At 40.5% G+C, this 24,260-nt stretch overlaps 1 protein-coding gene across 1 annotated transcript in view; it reads left to right on the forward strand.

Annotated features, from left to right (window-relative positions):
• The window catches only part of clybl (citrate lyase beta like), a 56,191-nt gene that overhangs the window by 14,258 nt on the left and 17,673 nt on the right, over window positions 1-24,260 (forward strand). Inside the window, exon 2 of the mRNA XM_058623015.1 lies at window positions 15,608-15,821. Coding sequence (XP_058478998.1) covers window positions 15,608-15,821 — 214 coding nt within the window. The remainder of the gene's footprint in view (window positions 1-15,607; window positions 15,822-24,260) is intronic.

Genomic DNA, 24,260 nt, shown 5'->3' on the forward strand with positions numbered 1-24,260 from the left:
TCGCTATCAGCATTTCAGTAATGGGCCAGTGTAGGTGTACTCCTGACTTTTGACCTTGACATTGCATTTCTGCTGCGTTCATGACCACTGAGAATAATGTAAATGCTAATGATGAGGTCAGCTCAATGCCCCGTGCGTAGTACCAGTGAGTGAATCCCAGTTGAACTTGCATCTGAGTCTCCATACGCAGAGTGCTTCACACTGGGCTTTGACAACATTAAAGAAAAAATTACAAAATGGACCTGGATTAACATATTGTGACACATTGATTAAAGTAAATTCTGTATTGTTGTATTGTTCACAAGTTCATTTAGAAAAACTAAACAAAAAAAAAACTTTTTTCAATCCAATTCTCCTTGATTTCAATTGGGTTAAGTTTAAAAAAAAAAAAAAAACAATTATTGATTTTCTCAGCCTTAAATAAATGCAAATTGTATATAATAAGGTGATTCAGCAGTAGCATCACTATACAAGGGTCACCATGATAGTAAGATGTTATTTACAGGTTTAATCTAACAACCTACTAGTAGTCAGACATTTTACAAAAAGGCCAAATAATACATTACATTTTTGAATTTTTAAAAACATGTTATTCAAATGTAAAATGGACTTAAATTATGCACAGCTGCTCCAACATATTTCCAAACATACAGTAGTTTGTTATTAAAAAAACAAAGATCTGCTCTTTTTAAATGGGTTTTCATAATGTCATAATATATTGATGTTTTTAATACATAAATTTAGGCTGAGTTGGTTCTAGACACTGAGTTTAGTTTCCATGATCCTCCCAGAAAGGGAAGGAAGGGGCACTGGTTGCCCACTCCACCTCCACCACACCCAATATAGGCCAAGGTAGGGTCCTGCACTTTCCCCGTCACTTTCCACCACATGGTTTTGTCTGTGTTTATATTTCTGGACGTTTGAACCACCAACAACATCATTAGGTTTGCTTCATCAGCTGTTACAGGCAATATGAAAGTTTCACTTCATCCTCAGACCAACGTCTGTGCCCTATGAGAGCTATCTCATATCTCATTGTGCGTTCTGTAGCGAACTAGAAGTGTTTCTGTGTATGTATTCTTTTAAAATGTAGGATACATTGTGTAATACAACTGTAAAAGTCACATAGGGAGAGCGCTATAGTTACAGATACTTAAATGAGCTGCTGAGTTAACTCAGTGTGACTTGACTGTAATCACACTGTTGATAAAAATCGTGTGTGACATCCCATTAGCCCCAAATCAATCCAACCATTTACAGCTAATAAATCACATTTGAATTAAACTATTGAAATTATCATTAATTGTTATAGTTATTCAAGCATCTTCAAGTTGTTCACAGATGACATAAATGACTTAAATGATCACACTGCAGTTCTATGGCTGACTGAAGTTACCGACAGCCTCTTTCTGCCCAGGTTGAGACAAGGGTCAATGGCAAGTGTCTGATTTCGACCATTAAATATAAATGTTTACTTCTGAATGAATATTAAGGAAACCGTGTCAAAATGTATGGGCACAAAATTACACATTTCACAAATCTGAAGTAAAACATAAAGGCAATTTTACTATGTGTTTCATCTAAAGGTACATTTTTATTGCAACTGAAGAAAACCATATTGTGATATTTCTTGTTTTTTTATGGAATGAATATATGGGTTTATTTGTATCATATGTAAGTGTTACCTTTTTATTGTGTCCACATCTGGAGATATAATGCTTGGATGCTTGGCAGGATTTCTCCTCCAACAGATCAGAGTCTTAAACTCCTCTTAGCTGCAACAACACACTCCTCTCCCTGGACATGTCCAAGCTCTTCAGATTGTCATGTGGAACCTCTGTCCTGCTGTGAGTAGTCTGGGTGGTTTGTCTCACATTTACATTCACTTGATATTTTAGCATTCTGTCTAAAGTGTGTTGTTCACAAAGAGAAGTGGCAATAAAATAAACAGGGTTTTTTGCGTACAGTAAACAATTTTTCAGCTCCTGAAAACGCAAGCCGCTTAATGTCTGATATTACATTTGGTGAATTGCAGAACACCATGTGCAAAGGCAGTGGCTCTGTTGTGGTGAAAGCCAATACAAGAATTCTCTCCATGTGGTGCACAACACCTGCAGCACAGAGCTCTGACAATCAAACAATCCCAGCTTCCTATTTGCATCACTGTTGTTGCTACAGGAAATGTACTATTCATTTAAAGTTGTCATATGCTTTTTGTTTTTTGCCCTTTCCGTTATTGTTTCATACATTTTTTGCATGTAAAATCTGTGCAAACATACAAAGGCTAATGTCTGCAGAATACTTTACCTTGACAACACTGCTCCTCAAGTGTCTGAAATGCTTTTTTCTTTTAAGCATCTACACTACATCGTAACATACCCGCTCAGATTTAGTTTGACTGTAATTTAGAGACATACATGTATAATGTTGCATATGATATAAGAAAAACTGCAAAACTTCCAGTTCCAGTCATGCTTGCAAAGGTGATTTGGCAGCATTGGCTGTAACTGTAACTACAACAGTATTTACAGCTGATCAGGAGGTGGTTTAAGGTGTTGACAATGATTGTGCATTTTGGCTCAGGCCAGAGTTGACAATAACTTGGTGCATGGATCATCTTGCTGTTGGTTTATGACTTCTTGTCACCAACTTTGCCTATGCTGGCAGTTTTAACCAGGAAATGGGACATAATAGATTACTGTGTGCCACAATTAGGAATTTGAGAAAGCAATATGATGGCTGCAACATTAGTACATGCTCCTGAATATAGTATAAGTCATCAAACAGTTGAAATTGTTTCACAGATGTATACACAAGTGAGACCTGAATACCTTACTCATGTAAGGTCCCATTGACAGACATGGGCTTTCAGCTTTCAGACCTTTTTATGTGGCATGTGGTGTAGGGGCTGTGGGCTGCTATGGGGGGTTATGGCCTATATAATACTTCCATGGTCAGATATTCAAGGAACTTCCTGGTGTGTCAGGATCAATCGGGCCTAAGCCAGTCTTAATTAAAGGCTTGGGGCTGGGCAGAAGTTGAGGGCAAAAGGCATCCCCGTTGGTTGAAAGAATGAAGCATCTGTGATTAAAACACTACAGGGAGCATCAGCTTTATTATTCAAAATTCCTCTATATTAACTCTTACTGTTGAGCAGTGATAACACAAGTGGTTGTTACATATTTCTGTTTTTCCACAGTGTGAATTTGGGGAAGCACGTTGGTAGCAAAGAGTTAAAGTCACCTCATATCTAGGTTATTAAGTATTTACCACCAACAGCAGACTGGTTGCCTGCCATTTATGTACCTTTTGTTAAGACTAGGTTTGGCATACGGTTCCATGTTTGATCTCTGGATGTACCAGTGGTGGCACCATGACATGATTACTGGTGTAATGGAAAGAATTGTGTAGTTTTTCTTTTGGTACTCTAATTTCTCTGTAATAACACAAATGTTTCAAAACATGTGTTCAAACTGCTCCATTTTACCTTCTTTTCACCTTTTTATATTTCACACAGCAAACAAAAACAAACCCCTGCCAAATGCAAATCCCTGTCAATCTGTCGCTGGGGCATCAAGTATATTGTGTTGGTAGGAAATTGAGATAAGGTGTTGGCTAGTGTTAGTGAAAAAATGTAATGTAGCTTGCTAATTAATTACTTGAAGTTGTTGTCTAATATCTCCATGGAGAGTCTATCATCTAATGTTATGCTGTTTGCTGAAGCTGTTGCAGAAGAAGTGGCAACATACACTTATTAGCGTTTTAATATATTTTGCAATTAACCAAGTGTTTCTTCAGTGAAGTTGTTTATTTTTTCCAGTTTGGAACGATTTGATTAAATATCAATTGGTAGTCAGAAGTGCCGATGTATGTCAGTTGTTACCATTAAAAGTGTTTTACGGAGTTTTAGTTCTCACCCAATTTCACTCTCACATTGTGCGGATGCTGGGCTTAGGTTGAGCACTCGATCATAAAATAAAGCTGACTACATTCAGCGTGCATAATTATTTAGTATTATTAAGTATATTACAGTTTGGTATGGAAATATGTTCCAGTGCATAATTTTAAAGCCTTTAGCATCACCTCCAGTTTGAATATGATTATGGCACAAGGAGGTTACATGGTTAAGAAATGGGAATTTTAAAAGCCCACTTGTTTCCTAAGTTTTAAAAATATGCATTTGTAAAAGCAATGCAGTTATTGTGGTCAACCACTTGGGGGCACAGGCAACTTACAAGGGAGAGAGGAGGAGCTGTGTGTGTGTGTGTGTTGTGTGTGTGTGTGTGTGTGTGTGTCATTAATTAAATGGACTACGATCTGAAAGTCAATGCTCACTCATGACATCATGTTCCACTAGAGAGGAAATAAGACAAATGTCACAGATGTCCCTTTTTTCCTCTTCCCTGTTTTTCTCTTGCTGTGGTTGTCCTCCGAATCCAAACGTTGGACAGACACGGCCTTAGTATGTTTTGGTCTCCCAAATGGATCTTTCCAGTACAACCATCTGTCCAACTTTTTTCGGAGGTCCAAGGAGGGGTACGGGGCATGTGTGTGTCTGGGCTCAGATGTGAGTATGAGTGAGGGCAACATACCAGGCACTGTACATATCACATCGTAGGCCAAGTATCCAAATTGTCTGATCTGCTGACAGATCTAATGTTATGTTCCAGTCTCATCAATATCCAGGGTGCATCCAAGCACACCCCAGCTTAGATTGTCCCATGCAGACTTTATTGTGAAACACTTACTTGGGATGCTGAAAATTGGATGACAGGATGGCAGAGCACACTGACATAGTGGCTCCAAGCTCCCCTCCGAGTACTTTTATACCATATTCAACATTGTGTGTGTTTTTAACTAGCTGAAGTTCTTTTCAGTACTTCCAGTACTTTTTGGTAAATGTGCTGTGGCGGCTGAGCTCTGTAATATCATTCAGTATGTGTGCATGCGCAGTAAGGCCGTAGTCTAAGACAGGTAATGTGCAGAGTGCGAGTATATATGCGGAGGAGAAAATTGATATATTGGCTGCCTACGCCTGACTCCGTCTCTGTAGGTGGCGCTGTATCTCTCCTTACGCTAGTGCATATTGAGTCAGTTTCCTGTTGACTTTAACGTCACAGAAAAACAAACCATGAATGGATGGATCATGCTGTGTCTTTTTGACAACAGTACTGTAGTTTATACGTCGTCTCCTTCTACTTCCGGGTCAAAGACCGGGGAGGATATTTTGTTGAATGTGCAGAATGCTAAGTCCTACTCCAGTCTGACTAAGCATTTACATGCAGGAGTAATCGGACTATGAATCGCATTATCCAGGTATGTTACTCCAATTAAGACTGGCTTGATTGAGTCTAAATTGTTTACATGACATTAAGAAAACCAAATTATTGTCTTAGTCTGACTAACATCGGACTTTTAAAATGCATGTAAGCGCACTGATAGTTCTTTTTGTTACAGTGACAATAAAACACTTCTACTAATACTGCTCAAGTAGGCCTTGCCTTTTATTTTCTTGTGTGCTCTATTTCCAGTGTTTTAAACTGCTGAAGCCCCCCAGTTCCCTTTATTATTCTTTACCCCCTCTGTGCATTATTTTTTCCCCATGAGACGACCCTTTACACCTGTGGGGTCAACTAAGCATGATCTCCTCTGCCTTAACCCCAAATCATAGTAGAATGGATATATAAACATGTAAAATTGTGCTGTTGATAATGAGTAAATGCTGCTTTTTTACTTATTTTAGGTGCTCTCCCATGTTTTTGTGTATCTACAGTTGTTTTGCCTCTGATAAATAGGTGGTTTAACATCATGCAGCAACATTAAGCATTAAGTAAATGTGAGGTGGTATCATTCCTAAGTGTTCTCAACTGCGGAACTAATGCTGTTAATGCAGTCATATCACTGGGTGTTATGTAACTGTGCTAGCTGAGACAGAAAGCGCAGCCACCTTGCCAGTATTAATGCATTCAGGCTGCACAGTGTCAGATGGCCCCAGTGATCCAGGGGGCTCAAGATGGCAATGCTGTTTCACAGTCCAGTTATATCCGTGTGTGTGTGTGTGTGTGAGACAGTGTTTATTAGATTAGATTCTTATGTGTTTGTCCATATGGTTTAGTGGCAAATCTGGCGATGCATTGAAATCCTTCTGGCCTTTTGCCAAATGTGTTTAATGGATATTAAGTGTGTGTGTGTCACCATCTTTACATTGAACCCTTCCTTTAATGATTTTTTGACCGGACATTCATTTGCGTGTTTAAGATATATGATCTGTGTAAGTTTATATATAATAACTACATGGTCAGTTTCAGCAGCTAGGGATGGGTGTCATAGCCAAAAAGGTTGTCATGATAGAAACTGTAAAATTTGTTACATATTTTAATTATGACAAATGCCACATTATTAAGATTATTTGTTCCAGAGTAAAAGTTTAACCAGTTTGTTGTCATTTTCTGCACAAATAGAAGTTTAAAATCACACAAAGCATACACCATACACTGACATTTAATTTTGGATATATTACTATGGGAGAAGATTATATTATTGATTAACTGGAAGCCCATTGAAGTCCCACGACAGACTGTCAGTGGAGGACAGTCCTAGAAAATGCCAGTCTCTCTGCATCATCACTTGTAGAGAGACTGATTTTGTTTTTTGAAATGAACACCCATCGATCCTGCCTCGCTCCCTGTCTTGTTGTCTCTTCCTCCCTTTGCTCCTATTACATACAGAGACCCGGCTGAGAGACATGAGTTGTGGAGAAAGCTCCCCACCTCTCCTCCGCCCCCTTTCTCCCATGCACTGTAATCCTGACACCAAAAACCGCCCCTCAGAGAACAAGTGTCAGCCTCAGAATAGAGCACGCAGTCAGTTGCCTCCCCCTTCCCCTCTGGTAAGCGTGTTTGAGAGTGCTAATGTTGATGGAGGTGACAATTAACTATACAATGATCACAGTGATGCTGCTTGTACGGCTGCCTCACAGCCTTGCTAAAGAGATAAGTGACTGATCTCAACACAACTGGGACTAGGCACATGACGGATAAGCACATAAAGGGACAGTTACTTTGGTGCACATAGTGTAAGCTTGCCTATACCAGATGTTCTGCAAGCATTATGCTGCATATTTGACTTGCTAATATAAGCAGCCTATTTTTAGTGCTTTATTGGTGCTTTGAACCTTAATGGCTACATATTAATTATATGTATTTGATAATGTGTGAGAAAGACAATTCTCCTTTTGTTCATCAACACATTTTACCCTCAGAAAAATATGAACTTCTGTTTGAAATATGTCGTTTGCGAAATAACGAGTTGTGTTTTGAAGAACAAGGTCTCTCCTTATTATGCCCTAACACTGGTAAGCACACAGGTACACCTCGTGGCTACTGGTGCTTCTGCTGTGGCTGACTTCTCTGCCAGGCTGCCGTGGCTGACTCTGAAAAACAGGGGAAATGTTTTGGAGACACAACTTGAGATAATGACCACCTTGCAACCCCCACTGTCAGGTTGTGAAACAGCCCAGAGATATTTGCATGAAATAAATGAGAATCTTTCTCACGTCCGGCCCTGCCCCGGCCAAAGGTTTACTGTCGCAGATGCATGCTCCATCTGGCCCTGTTCTCCTGGTTGTTTTTTTTTTTTTTTTTCTTTTTTACTGGATACACAATGATGGTTTGTTCTTGATTACGGTTTTTATATGTTAGAGGCCTCAAATTATGATCTTTTAAGGGTTATCATTTTTGTTAAGTATAGCAGAGCATTAAATACTGAATTTTAAAGTTCACAGCAGGCTACCAAAGTTTAAGAAGTCTCATTTGGCTGAACTGTGACAGCATCTCAAAAACTGAGTCATACTACACTTTGTTTGTCCTGCTTGGGTTTTTTGGGGGAATGCAGAGTTGGCGGGAGTCAAGTGGTCCTCTATCCTGAGCAAACATGGACATGGTGACAGCCGCTGGGACAACAAACCGTCACGAGAACCAGGCTGTCCTGCCAACAATCTCTCCGCCTCTCCACTATACCAGCACAACCCCCCTCACCCCTCAGCCCAGCGTTGTGATCCTGCATAGCCATTATAATGAAGCCATATAAGCCTGTTATTTGCTGCTTTACGACTTGTTTTATGAAGGTGAGCTGACAAGCAGCTCCCAGAATGGTTCCTGTCACTTTAACAGACAGCATTACCAAGAGAAAAGGCGCATTGGGGAGGGAGGGCAGGGTTGTCCAGAGAATGGGCTGGGGCCTTTATGTTAGTCCTGCCATAGCTTTGATGGGTCGAGGTCTGGCTGCAGGCTATCACTGGTACATTTTACGTCTTCCACCTTTTGTCAGAGGGACATTATTGACGTTTGACCTATGTTCTCATTCCCACCTCCTCTTCACTAATCAATTACCACATCGATCCATTAATCAGACAGTGTGATGGCCAGTTAAAGGGCCCGTGGGTATGTGTGAAAAATTGTGGGAGAGGCCTCAGGCTATTGAGGAGGAGGGCCTTCTACCTGTGGAGCGTGTATGACTTTACAAGTCCAAGAAATACCTTACTTTAAAAGTATATATTTTTAAATTTCCATATTCAGTGCAGAACATTGCTGTATTTGTGTGAAAAAATATATATTTTTGTGCACAAAATAATGGTAATCTATTAAATTACCATAATGTCTTGGCTTCTTGCATGGATATAATATGCATTCAGACAAATCATCAGTCAAAGATATGGCACGTGCAAACAAAGACATAGCTTTGCATTCCTGCAATGAGATATCAAAAACACAATTGTTCCCAGTTTAAATAGCCAACCGGGGGAATATCTTCAGGAATTGTTGTCATTTACAAAATGTTGTTTAGAATGACATTTTGAAAAAAAAAAAAAAAAAATCCTAAAAGATCTCCAGCAGTTACAGTGTCACTACATACATTGACAATTTTTGAATGGAAGGAAAGTTTTTTTCTCCATCTGACTGTTTCCACGGGGGTTACACTGTAGTATAATTGTGTTTCGGGTAAAAACAGAAACAGTTCAGACACACAAAGACAGCCAAAAGATCAAAATGGAAGCTGCGGGAGCGGATCCCACCACACTTTGATTAGGTTTGGTTTGGTCTTGGGTTTGGTGTGTGCAGACTAAAGCCATCACCCCAGTGTGTCTTTGCCCTTGCCAAGTTTTTTGCCAAAACAGGGAAAGATTTAGGAAAGAGGGTTGGAGAGATGGAAGATGCGGGCAATTATTGTCCACCCCCCTGAAGCTGACCACGGTCCAGCCGACAGTCACCCAGCTCTTGTGTGTTTAAGTGAATTGAGAAGACACTTCTTGTGTGGATTTTTCAATTCTTCAACATGTCATTTGGCCGGGAGTGCCATTGTCCCCTGCCCCTTTTCTCCCTGCTCCTTCTGCCGAGACGAGTTGTGTCATCCCCTCGTGATCAGCACTTTTGTTGCTTTTGTTTTTGGCCCTACCTCAGAAGTCCATCTTGTCTTTTATGTCCCTGCCTTTCATGCATAAGGGAACAGTTGTGGCCTGTTGTGGGGCTGTTCCACTGCATTTCCACCAGTGGGGTTTCCTTTCATTCTCTTCAAAGTACTACAATGGGGCTCTGAAGCCCTGAATGGCCAATGCAGAGTGCACAATCCTACAGAGCCCGCTCATTTTGTTTTGCCGGAGTCAATAAAAATGCTAAGTTAAAAGCTAACCCCCTTATGCCCTCCTCGAATGGAGTGACTTGTTTGACCTTTTTGAGTTCCCCTCTCAATTAACTTTTAAAGATAAATTCATTGTTTTGAATTTAATTTTGGATTATATTAATAATTGATTTATTTCAACTTAATTCTGACTTTATTATGTACAATGTGAGCGACATAATGGGCAGATTTTTCTGAGTTGACTTTATTGAGTGAAACAATTTGCAGAAAATAAAACATATTATATATACTCATACATTTGTTCCCCTTTCTGACATCAGGATGAAGATATTTCTGTTCTTTTAAGGAAGAGCGGGATTTAACTAGTTTCAATGTGAAGGGATAAGGAATGGAACAAAAAGGAAACAAAATAAGTTATCAATGGGCATTATGGCAGAGGCCTTGCATAAAGGCATTGTGTGCCGATTTGTGAAGCCGGGGACTTTGAGAAGGATTACAGGTGCACAGACATTAGCTCCTGAAGATAACCGCCAACACTCCATCCTCATTGTGTAGATTAAGGCATAAAACCCATGCTAATGAGACCAGAAAGCGGGAAAGACAGATTACAAATTGAGGATGAGTAAGGGGTTTTGTTGATGGTGAAAGAGACACGGTCACTGGAATTAGCTTTTTAAAGTGAGAAAAGGAATGCAGGGCCACATGGTAATATAATATGACGACGTAAAACAAACATATACACCCCAAACGTTGCACCAAATATGAAATGTCAATTTCAGTTAAATGTCTCGCGGTGAAAGGATCATGCATCGTGATATCGGCATTACATTTTTATTTTGACAAAGGAACACATGAAGTGGTGTTTCTGTTTCAACTGCTCTGAACTAGCTGATATAAAACAGCCTACACCAGGAATGCAGTTGTTTTATTGTTAACAGAGTACAGTAAGTACACTCGTCATCAAGAAAAAAGTTAAGTCCAGTATGCTATTGTCTGTAGCCTCCAGTAAACTCTGCACCCCCACTCCTGATCTAATCTAGAGGGGAATGGATTGCACATCCCAAGCCTCAGTTTGCTGGAGGGCAAGCAATGAAAGCAGGGGGCAGAAAAGAGAAAAAGTAGAAGACAAGTGTTTGATTCTTTCCTTTCCCTGTCTTGGGTGTCTCTGCTTAATTTTTCAGAATTTCTTTGCCATCCAATTGTGTCCTCAGACCTCAGGCAGTGGGAAAAAAAAAGAAAACATACACATACAGCGTCATGCTGTGAGGAAGGCCGTGTGTGGGGAATCTCTTTCATTGTGAAAAACAAAAAGAAGTGTCAGACAGGCAGGTGGACATGAAGCTAGGTAAATATTAATGACTTTTTGACCATTTTATTTCCCACCCGCAGACAGCTTTCTGCAGACAGAGAGCCTCTCAATGCTTCAGCAATATCGATTTCTGACCTACTCTTTATTCATCTCTATTTTCACCAAATTTAATCAGGAATCTTAAGCACCACAGACCGCAGAATGTAGTTTGCATATTAAGAGGTGGCTGATTATCATGGGGTAGAAACACAGATCTTTAATTTTGTGCATTTTACACACAGCTTCTGCTCACACCACCATGCTGGAGATAATTGTGGAAATCTACATATTGAGAGGGAGGCTGTTGTCAAGGCCTGGTTCCGAGTGGTTCTCTGGTTATCTGTTATGATTCATGTGGTACAATGAATATTATGACCTGAATTAGGCTATTATGCTGCCAGGTGGAGGCCAGTAGAGTTACAGGAAGTAGTGATCATCATGTCATGATAATGAAGCAATTACTACGGGCTATTTGTAATACAGTATTTACAGCCAGACCACAATCAGTTGTCTTATTTCAAATTCAGTATTTATCAAAATATAATTGTATGCTGCTCCAGAGGAAGCCTGCTCTCACACATTTAGTATAGCTGTGTCTTCTGAGCCCATCCACAGGGACACTGCTAATAAAACCAAAAATACAGTTCTAGTGGTGTAGGCATTTCTCAGGGCAGAAAACATCACATTAAATTTCCAAATTTGTCAAATAAGATCCACTACAAAAAAGTTTGCCTTCCTCACATAACCATGAACTTTTGAATGACACATATTTCCCATGCTCACAAAACCCCCAAATGTGAGAAGTGCAATATAAAGTCAAGTTCACACAACATAGCAGCAATATTGATGTGCAGTTCCCTCCCGATAAAACTGCATTTCGTATACAGAGCAGTTGAGCTGTTTGTACATCCATCCATCTTCTACCCCAGCTTTATCCTCCACATGAGGGTCGAGGGGGGTGCTGGTGCCAATCCTGTCTGACATAGGGTCGAAAGGCAGGGTACACTCTGGACAGGCCGCCAGTCCATCACAGGACCACATAGAGACAAAGAACCATTCACTCACATTTTTGGACTGTGGGAGGAAACCAGATAACCTGTAGAACCCCCCCCACACACACACACACACACACACACAGGTAGAACATGCAAATTCCATGCAGAAAGGCCCTTGTTATGACTGGGTTGCGAACCCGTGTTTTCTTGCTGCAAAAGGCAAGAATGCTAACCACTAGCTTGACAGAATAATCGATTATGAAAATAATCATTAGTTGCAGCCCTAGTCAGAACTGCAGAAGCCTGTACACTTTTGAAGATGCAATGAACCCAATGACTGAGAACCTTCACATGCAATGCTTAATTTGTACCTTTTACAACTTTTGACAAACGCAAATAATGGCGTATTGTACTGAACTGAACTGAACTGCAGCGCTTGGTGAAAACATAGCTTACATTTCAGTATTGCGGTCACTGAACGTTCGACCTAGCGACAGGTCATCCTTTTCTCTTGACCGCCGTTGTCTTTCTGTTTGGGTGTCTGAGGCCACATGTCTATGGTTACCTCGAATCGTTGCACCAACTAGATTTCTAGCAGGACCTGGAAATGTGTTTGAAACATGTTTGCAAGCCTCGCTAATCATGTCTCCACACATAGTGACTAGTGACTGCCAATTGAGAACTGGGGCTTTTGTGACTGGAAAATTGGGCTAAAAATCATAGTGTGAAGTCACCTCATGAAATATTTTGACCCTCTCTGGATTCTATGACATGGGACTTCAGAGATAAGGAGATGAAACTGGAGCCGAGTATGGCAAGCATGTACATGAATCAAATAGTCGTCTGAGAGTGGTGAAGATAAGATATGCGAAGTTCAAGGATGTGTGGTTCAAGGCATATTTATTGTAGTTAAGTGCTACAGACACCAAAGGTGACTTTCAAACCATCAGATGCTGCTCTGTTAAAGTGAAGATCAGTTGACAGTTGATATGCCAAATAACTACTTAGTCCAATACACTTTCTAGTGTTGGAGGGAGATGGACTGATATTTGCATGTAAAATACTGTTCAGCCAGCATGGAAACATTCTACACACTTCATAAAAAGAATTCTGTGGCTGTTCTAATATGTTCAGATATGACCCACTGTATTATTGGGTCTGAAATACTTATACTAATACTGTACTAATACTAATATAATAATCCTGGGAAAGCTCATGTAAAATCTAACATAGTGTTCACCACATTCCTTGCTTTCCTCATCCTCCCCCTTTTCAGTGCCACTGTAGGCCTCAGTCTGCTGCTGCCTCTCTCTAATGAGAACCATTCCCATCCAGCACCATATAAACCCACTAACACACACTTCCCTCTGATCTCAGACCAGTAAATGTTGTCACTGTGGCTAGGTCCCACCACTTTACAGCTGCCAACATAACCACACATCCCTATGTTATCATAACCTTTCATGTAGGAGAAGAGAGAAAAGGGGAACCAAAGGAGTTGGTAGCGCTGGAGTGTATGTTACTGTGGGGACTGTTAATTATACAGAACACAATGGTGATTTAATAATGGGAAACCAGATGTGGGATGGTGTAAATAAAAATTTCCTGGCTACATATAGTATGTGTAAGTAATGTATTTATAGACAATCCCTAGATCCCTTTTGGATTATGATGTTTACAGCTACTGGACCAGCAACTCCTTTGGATCTTCATGGGAAAGATATTTTTGATATTGCCACACCAGGCATGTCATTTAAACACCAGGTTAATCTTATAAAATCGGTTACATTATAATCTACATGTGCATGACACAAATATATCGAAACCTCTCTCTTATAACCCTTAATTTACTGTAATTGTAGATGTAGATGACAGAATGAAAACCACCCCCTCTTCCTGTTTCAGTTTTTCCCCTTTATAATGGAACATATTTTTAATTACAGAATGATTAAAATTACTGCCTTTTGTATTTCAGCTGTATTATACTGTATTTCCATTTTAAAGTGGGCACTTAATTTGACCTTTCAACACCCCCCTCATGAGCAGCATGAACTGAATAGACTGATTTTGTTTAGAACAGTCACCTCTTGCCCCCTACCACTCAGCATTACACCTATTTACCATTTCCCTTTCTAATATGCCTTCCTTTTTTAATTTCTTGCAGATCAATTCAGACCCTGCTGTAAAATTACTGCAGCTTTACCTATTTTCAGTGAAATCTGCAATTTGCGTTGCGTTCCATGTTTGTCTCTCCAGCCTTTGCCATATTTATCTGCAAGCTTTTTATAAAAAAATACAGACAAAGACCCTGAGTACCTGGAAGCACTAAAATGCTGGAAGGAACCTGAATTGGATTTAATGGCCAGCTCCAACTGCAACATCCTAGGTTATACTGTATTAGGCGACTATTGAGACTGGAGGGCACATTGAAGCGTAGTTGACAGGATTAAGAGGCTATTGATGTGACTTTAGCTCCCTTTGGAGAGCAAAAGACAAGAAAAGAGAATTATTAACCTCCTCATTTAATAGAGGGCATACCCCAATTCTTTTCTCTGCTGCGTTCAAAATGATTACTTTTACTAAATTATTTGTCAACTATTTTGCTAATTGACTATTGCTTTTAGTGTATTTTTGGTGAATAGCAATTCATGAAAGGTATCTCTTTTTTTTACAGCTTTTTAAATGTGTTTTCTGGTTTCTTTGGTCCATAAAGAGTACACACTCCAACATTGTTTTGGCTTCATACTAATGAGTACTGTATGTCAGACATTAGTGATATTCAATTTCATATTTCATTGTGCTAATCCAACAGCTATTGTGTTATACTATAAAAGTTAAACTGATTGTCTAAGAGAAACAAAATCAAATCAAAATGGTCTTTTAATAAATGTAACTGTTATTTAATTAAATTTGTCACTGCAGTTTTCAATTTACTGTGCAATTTTAAGCTTTAAGCAATTACTTTTACACTAAAATTAGCAAAGCTCCGAGAATCACCACTCATGAAGTTATATTTAACTCATGTTCAACAAATATTACACTGCACTAAATCTCTGTTGCATGTTTAAATTCCTTATTTTTTTTTTCTTGCTGTTATGCATGTTTATCCATTTGGTAAATGTGTATCTTAAACTGCTACCCACTGCGTTGTGGTAGCTAGTCTTTTTAAAAGACTAGCGACACTGACAAACTTAATTTCATGACTCAGCCACTGCCGACACCCCTGCTCATTCACTTTCAGTCCTGCCTAGATATTCAGCAGTGTGGCTACATTAGCATATGAGTGGCTCAGTGTTTGGGTAAGTTTGTTCTCAAAGCACAGGTCAACAGCTCTCACCACTTCAATGAACCGCTGAAGGGCAAACAGAACTCCCAAAATGAAATGTTTCCACATTTTCACTCTTTAGTCTGGAGGGCGCGGCCTCCTATACTGATGCAGCAACAGTCTTTAATTATTCACTTCCCTTACTATTGATACTGATTGCACTCATGACTAATGTATGCACCGGAAATATGTACTTTTGCATTCATGACACTGCAACCTGTGTTGTACCTATTTGCATGGCATACACTAACATGTATGATCTGTGTGCCACTTTTTCACATATGTATATATTTCTGTTGAAAGGGAGAGCAGCTGGCTCCTGCCCACAGCCTGGCAGTTGTATCCTGAAGCATGCCGTCATCACCATCACTCTGCAGGCCCCTCACTGCGCTACATACCCCGCCGGGCGGTTCTCTACTGCCCTGGCAATGATGAGCGAAAATTGAGGAAACTGGCCTCGTTGGATGTTGACTGTGCCATCTTGGACTGCGAAGATGGCGTAGCCCTGAGCAAAAAGGTACCTAAATACACAGATGCACATGTATCGGCTAAATGCGCCCTCATTTGAACAGGTCAGCAAGGAGCACACAAACACACGGACAGCTGTGTGATCCGGAATGATTATAATTCCATCTCCCTCCGTCAGACAGGTGTTAGGTTCTAATCACTGAAAGAAAAACTACCTAAGTGAGATGTTTAAAAGAAGCACATTTCACCCCATTATGATGACATAATGGCATTGGTTCCCCCCATCGGAGTCCTTTAAAACAAGGTGACCATGTCCCACTGGGTGAGCAGCGGGAAAGCACCAGATGCATCAGGTTAAAAGCATTCTCCTCCCGCCCACACGACCTCCCCATTGGCCCTCCTGAACTGCCCATGAAATTGTGATTGGTGAGTAGGATAAAGAAGGGGCCTGGGTAAAAAGTTAACTAACAAAGGGTTTTAAGTCATGATAATAAAGATGATTGAAATGGCTGGAGGCTGTTCCTGTAGTAGACAAAGACAATAAGATGATGCTCTGTGTGACTGACAGGCTAAAACTGTGACCCTGTGATGGAGTCGGTGGATGTCAGAGCTTCTGTCTTTATTACATTTCAGAGGAATGCAGCCCTGAAACAGGCATTCAGGCTTGAGAATTCAGACACTGCACTCTTGAGCTGTCAGCATGGGACAGGTTCATATCTCTATCTTAGTTTCAACAAAAGTGACCTTTTTCCATCCACTTTTGTTCACCAACCCACTCAGTTCACATAAGCTAAAACTAAGGATACTAGATGCATAGATGTTAAATATGTAATAAACATTTTTTGTATCATTTTCAAGGGCCTTTTTGTTAGGAATTAGCTGATGTTTAATTTACTATGGAGGATATTATCAGAAGCTGCTATTAACAACAAAGAAATTAGCATTAACCACAAATGAATTTGGGCTCGCTTAATGTGCAGAGGACTGTTCCTCAGCTGACTTTCCACTCCTTCTTCGACCTCTAGTCATACAAAATACAAAACAATACATTCCTGGAAATAGCACTGCATAAGTTGCTGTTGTATAATCACAATGCTTTGTTCCTTTCTGGTTTCATCCATTCATTGACACCACAGAGGGGCATGATGGGCAAATACGCTGTGATCTATTTCATGTTTGCTTGGTCAAATATGAAAAAAATTGACTCAATAACAAAATGCACCTTTCCTCCTGGCACCCTTCCTTTGTTTCCCACACCCCCAGCTTATTCCTCCACTGTGGCAATTAGATATCTATGGGGCTGTTTGTGACGGTGTGTGTGTGACGGTTGCCAGGAATTCCATTACGACAATTGTTTTGGATACTAATTGCAGTGTTTTGAAAACAATTTGGCAACATAATTGTTGTACTATTAATTTCTCTTCTGTCCAATTTTGTGCATACAGTGCATCCAGAATGGAATCAGAACCCTGCACCGGTTTTACTTGTTTCCACTCGTTTCCACTTGTTTATTGCATCCTGGTGCTAAAACATATCTGTAAAATGACACATTTAAAAACTGGAAATGTATTTAATTCACATTGACATATGTCCTCAGCCCTGGAACTCAGTACAGAGTTTGAAGCACTTTGGGAAATGATTAGAGACTTTCTACCATTTTTCTCTGAAAATTCTCTCAACTCTTTCGGGTTGGATTGGGTATGTCAGTGGACAGCCATTTTCAGGGCTCTGCAGAGATGTCTTATTGGGTTCAATTGGCTGGGCCACAAAGACATTCAAAGAGTTGCCCATAACCGAGTTCTGCATTGATTTGACTGTTAGTTTTGGGTCACTGTCCTGCTGGGAGGTAAACCTCTGACCCAGTCACAGGTTTCATGAGGGATATCTCTGCACTTGGTTCATCTTTACCTCAACCCTCCCCAGTTTCCCTGTCTGTGCTGAAAAACACTACCACAGCATGATGCTGCCACCTTCATGCTTCAGAGTTGGAATGGTATTGAGTGGTGTCTGGCTTCCTCCAGACATGAGGCCAAACAGTTCAATCTTGGTTTCATCAAGAACAATTTTTTTTTCTCACTGCTTGAGAGTCGTTTATGCAGAAATTCAAGGAAGAGTGGCTTACATCTGGCCACCCTATTGCAAAAAAAACCCACAAAACTCAGCCATATTGTAACCACTGGGTTCTTGGCCACCTTGTTTACCAAGGCCCTTCTCCCCTGATCTCTAGCTTGGGTGGACAAGCAACTCTAGAAAGAGCCCTAGTCGTTCTACTTCTTCCACTTAAAGATTACGGAAGGCTCTTGACGTCCTTGGGTTTGCTCATTTTTGTAGCCATGAGTGTGACCAATACAATAGCCCTATTGCCCTACTGAATGAATCCTGCATACGCTGGTGGAATACTGAAGCTTTGTGCTACTAATGAACAGCTTCCTACCCCACCTGTGTAGACATGGTGTAAAATCTGCAGACAGTTTTGTTAGGTGAGAGACTAGTATTTGGTGGAAATTTTTGAAAATTTTAACCCTTTTTAAGGAAGAGTTCCTAACAAGACTGAAGTGACACTTATAAAGAATTATGCAAAAGATTAAAAGATATGAGGTCACCTGTGATGATTAGTCCATTTAGGACCACAACAGCGTTGACCTCATTACACTTTCCTCCAGCATCTTAATTTACTTTATCCTACTGTTATAAAAGCAGCCTCCTAACAACTTAAAAATAGTGTCTTGACCTGTTAATCTTTATTTTATTTGTCCCTTTTCTGCTTCCGTGATATAATCTTTCACCCAGCTGCTTCAATGGACATCCTTCTGATGACATTGTCCTTCTGAAACATCTACATGCTTCCTTGTTTTTACTCATTCTGAATACACAAAAAAGCAGGTCTTACACCATGTTATTTACATACGCTACAGCTGAACCTTACTATACTATACTATAATATACTATAATACTATACGTATTACCATATAGATGAAACCACGGTGCATTTTGTAAACGGTAAGCAGCATGGTGCTTGCCCACATGGTCAAACAGTGTTTTTGCTAGTGACAACTGCACAGCTGTAGAGATGACCAATCTCATCAAAGGACTCTCAATGCATGTCTGGTGCTTTCTATGCAGACAGAAAAGAGAATGTGCTTAAATGCCATCCTAACCACTGTCATGGTGAGGGAAACAATGAGGTTGGCCTAAAGTAGGGTTACTTCACCAAGCCACCCTGTTCATTAATGTATTCTTTTTTTTTATTATCTTTCACCTTCACCTTAAAACCGGGAAGGATTTTCATGACAAAAAGGTACACAACGAAGGTCAGTTCACCCCCTCCTGTTGAAATCTGAAATCCGGGAGTGCCCGCTTTAATTGCCTGGCGCTTTGACTCCAAAAATGTCTGTGTAGTTGGCAGTAATGCTGGCTGCTTAAGAGGCAGGGAGATAAGAAAGGGAGTAAAGGGTAGGAGCCACCCAGAGCTTGCTAACTGTCACCATGGACCCAGAGGGGAGAGGAGAGGAGGGGAGGAGAGAGGGGAGGGAAGACAAGGCTGACTGCTCTAACACTCTTACACATATCATCATATCTGTATGATCAGTGGGGCGGAGGAAGAGGGAGGGCAGGTTGAAACCCCAGAGCGGAACTGACGGCTACACCTGTCCTCTGTTCTCCTCTCTTCGTTGCCGTCTTGTTCTTTCATTGTCCCTCTCTCTCACTCGTCCTCCCTCTCTTGGGTCCTTAGGGTTAAGATTGTTTATCTCTCCCTCTCATGTTCTCTCTCTGTCTCTCAGTGCCCTATGGTCCAGTATTCCTCCTGGTGTTTCTCTCTCTCTGGCTCGCCCTCTTTTCCCCACATGGGTTCCTCTATCCTCCCTGACTCCCCCCTGCCTCCCTGCCACAGAGATTCTCTCCTAATCCCTGGAAGTTTGGAACTAATGAACTAACTGCTGAGCCACTGCCACGGAGCTTGGTCCCAAACTATACTGTACTTCACACTCGATTTCCTCTCCAGATGGCATGGTGGAGCGCCCGACTCGACGGGGAGCAGCGCGCGCCTTGCAAAGGCACACGAGCACAGGAGACATGTAGACCACAAACATGCACACACTGAAGTGTGCACATGGAGACACATGGGCAGAAATTCACACGCAAAAATGTGCACATTAGAAGGCATGTACGCACACAACCTGTTACAGTCGACAGCCAACTGTGCGTCATTCAGGTATGACACACTAGTTTTCTGTCAAAGCACCTGTCAGAACCAGAGACACTTAGTTGTCCTTAAAACAAGTTAATTAATTCACCTGAAGGTATAAACCATCTAAACTGCCCCAGTTTCCCCTACTGGGGAAAATACAAAAACAGAAACCAGTCTCGTGGAAACAGGGGTGTGATTAGAACAGTTGAACATATTTTATTTGACACATTTTATGGAAACAATTTGTGGGAAAATATCTAGTATGGGTCGTTTGAGCAATATTACAGAAATAAGAGAGATTAGAGATGGATTTCTAGATTGTGCAAAGTCGTGCACCTGGTACAATTCAATCGCACAGGGATTTCTCTTTTTACATTTACATTGATAAAAACTTGCATATAGCCATTGCCTACAAAGATATGTATACACTGGGCTCGTGGACATGCTGAGTGACCCTTTGTGAAAACTACTTCCACATTGTAAACAATCACAATAAGACCATCAAACCCTCCAAATTCAGTTGGTCCAATACAGTAACTCAAAGTTCTGTTTGAATCTTTCCATTTAGCAAAAGTACTGTTTACATCTGGTCCATTTGAGCTGATAATTTCACGTGGTCAAATAGGATTTCTCATTCATTACATTACATTACATTACGTGTCATTTAGCAGACGCTTTTATCCAAAGCGACTTACAATAAGTGCATTTCAACATTTGGGTACAAACGAGAAATAGAAGTCAGTTCCTTTCCTTTAATGAAAGATTGTTTCAAGTGGTTAATCTGCCAACCTTCTTAGTTTTCTTTTTTGTTATTTCACTTGTTTCTCCTTCCTTCAGTTACATTATGTACCAGAGCTGCAGAGATAAATCTTTCTGAGCAGCCGACGGAAGAGTAGAGGACACGTTGGATGACATTATTAACGGTCCATTACCTTTAGGATGTAGTGCAGTCAATGTATGAGCTTTGGTCCATGCATGAACTATGTCTGACATCAGAGATTTTCAATTTAACATAAATTATACGGCCAACTGTCAACTGATACGTGACCTCAGTTCATTGTCCACTGTGTTATTTCAGAGGACACTGAAAGATCTGCTCTCCATCTAAGTGGATTCAAATGACTAAACTTGTGACAGAAGGAACTCCTGGGAAATAACAGCCATTTGAATTATGAATACTGAACATTTGTATTAAGTTTGTCAGTACGTGCATGTATTTACATCTCTGTATATTTGTGTGTGTGTGTGAGAGAGAGAGAGAGAGAGAGAGTCAACTTGCGATCAACACCTCAGAGAACCCTAGAGACTACAGCGAAACTCCCAGTCAGGCTGCCAAGACTCACAAATGGGAAGTGAGCTGCTCAGCCAGAAAATAGACCCTGTTCAAACCAGATCAGAAAGAATGTCCATTCCAAAGTCTGTCTATCAAAGTTAAAGTGGGTGTAATAAAGCAAGACTATGTAACGTATGCTAAGCAGTCCTCTCCAGTATACTGTAACATGACCACTGTTCTCCCAAAACTTAACTGAGCCGGAGAGAAAACTAACTGAACCTTTTTTATGTTCAAACATAACCTGACACAAGCTGGGTTTCTATTCAAATGTATTGAACATTTAAATTTAATTTTCAAAGTTTTGGTAAAAGAAAATGGGAGTTAGTGGAACAAAGGTCTGTGTCATCACAGAGGGATAAGAGGGTGCAACTTGATGACATAAATAGTGTTGGCTGTCTGCATTTTGTTGCTACTTTCATCTGTTACTGACTCATTCATTGTCCTACTGCATTATCCTCCACATGAGGGTCGCAAGCAGAGCTGGAGCCAATCCCAGCTGACATAGGGTGAAAGGCGGGATACACCCTGGTCAGGTCGCCAATCCATCGCAGGGCCAACATATTCACACCTACAGTCAATTTTAGAGTGTCCAATTTCCCCCTGCATGTTGCATGAATGTTGTGGTTTCCTCATCCGATCACACATGCCTCCTCTCGCACATTGTAGCCACCATTTCTGCTACTTTTCCATTGCTGCAAAATGCGGGACAGGCATTTCAGTTTTTGTGATTTCTGAATGCCCTCTTCTGTTTCTGTTGCACTTATTTACATTTGCCTTTTATTGATACGCCAACCTTTCTACCTCCTTCATGCGTGAACACTTTAATGCAATATTTGAACACTTGTTTTGAACCCAGTGCAAATCAAAAATGCACATAAAACAGGCTAATGTATACACCCATAAAATAGACTCGCCCAGCCAACAGGACCAAAATTATATCCAAACCCATTGAATATCAGGTTGGAGTTTCTTTTCTCCAGTCCCAGTTTGTAATCCAGAATGCTGGTGCCCTAAATTGTGTTGTCTGAACGTTTAGGGTTACTTAAGGCAACATATCCTCAGAAGCTAACTGCCTATTTAAAGAAATCAAAGCCTATCAATTGCTCCCTATTACAAGTGGGTGTCCCATCAAAATGATTTTTACACTGTTATTTTATGCTAAAGTATAGTTTCAAGTCTCATATGTCGGGTATCAAATGAAGGCCTTTGGGAGGTTACTGCAGGCGAACAAGAGGTCACGGTGCTCTGAGAGGGATGAGAACTTTGTGATTTACATTCGTCGCATAGACATCTCTTGTCTTGTGTTAGAACAACAATCGGTATTTTGAAGTATACCGATTTCTGAAAAGGATTTCTCTTGTGTCTTTTTAGATCAGAAGTCATATATTTAGTTTCAACTCTCTCTGTTCTTCTGGCTGCTTTTTGAAACACATTTTTGCAGCAGCTCCAGATACCTTGGTTTAAAGGTGAGGACTGTGGCCAAGTGAGGGATCAAGAAAATGCTGAGACACAGAGAACAGAGAGGTCCTCTCTCCTGCTCTCATTATCCTGTTACACTCTTGTGTTTTTACTGGCAGAGCCTCAGCCCACACTGCTCTGTGCTACGTGGGCTGTGAAACACACCCTACACTTGGATCCGAGCCCTAGTAGGAGGAGTGATGATGGAGAAGGTGATGAGCAGAGGGAAACATGAAAGGATGGGTGGAGGAAGAGTTTTGGAGCAGATGTTGATGTCTGAGGGAGAAAACTGAGCAATGGTTTCTAGCGTTTCTATTAAGACTCAAAGTTGTTTAAGAAATGTATTGAGTTTAAATGTTTTGTTATGATTTCAAAAATTATTTTTTGTGTAAGACATATAATTACTATTTTTGATTAAAAAGTCTATGCTGCTTTTTCTTAGCAGTGAGTACAGCTAAATCTGCAGGCTGTCAAAGCTCTGTGCATGGCTGTTGGAACTTTAACAAAAAAAGAAAACCTTCAAACAACTTCACCTTATTAGCACCTCGGTCACAAGCACTGATTGTGATACTAGGCTGGGTCAAGGCCAGACAAAAAGGACAGGAAAGAGATCCATCCACACTGTGTAATGAGGGGACTTAAAAGTATCTCCCCCACATTACACAGCTTCATTTTCATTTACACTGGCACCAGGACCTTACAGAAAATTCTTAGACTGTGTTCTTAAGGTAATGAAAGCTTCTTTGCATTTCAAAGGGCCATTTGTTCTTTGATAACATGTTTGCACTAATCTTATTGTCCATCTTGGTGAGTTTTGTCACACCTAAATATTACACAATTTTTCTAACAATGATTTTCATTTTATTTCAGTGAAATTGAGGAATTACCATTCACATGAGTTTCAACCACTGACTGTGCCATGATCTGCAGATTGCTTCATACTGGGTTCAAAGTGCTAATAAAGCCTTTGAGTACTTGCATATCTATAGGAAACAGAATAACTGTCTTAAATCCAAGCATTCATTTGGGAAACTGACTCAGAAACATGAAGTAAAACATAGCTAGTCTTGCGCTAGTGTTGTAAGCAGTCAGGACACAGCATAATAGTAAATGAAGATTGCAATGCAGCTTTTCGGTGAACCTTGAATGATATCTTTTTATCTAATTATTTTGTGATAATTGTTTTCAAGCTCAGGCTGTCAGTTTTGACCAAATTTTACACCTATTTGTTCAGATTTAGAAAGTCCTTCTCTCTCCTGATGGTTGTGTCTTGTTTTCTGCTCCTGCCAGGATAGTACACAAACACACAGAGTGCTACCAACTGACAGAGTGAATGCCTGAATCTTCTCCTGCCACATCTCAGTTATCAACATACCCTGAATTAGTCAGTCATCCCGCTCTAGCTTGCTGGAGTGCAGCGTGTCACTTGTCAAAACTCATCCATGATGACTCGGAGCTTGTTAACGCACACCCCAACACACATACACTGACAAAGACAAATGAACAAA

Source organism: Solea solea, chromosome 2, assembly GCF_958295425.1.
Source record: "Solea solea chromosome 2, fSolSol10.1, whole genome shotgun sequence".
Classification (NCBI taxonomy): Eukaryota; Metazoa; Chordata; class Actinopteri; order Pleuronectiformes; family Soleidae; genus Solea; species Solea solea.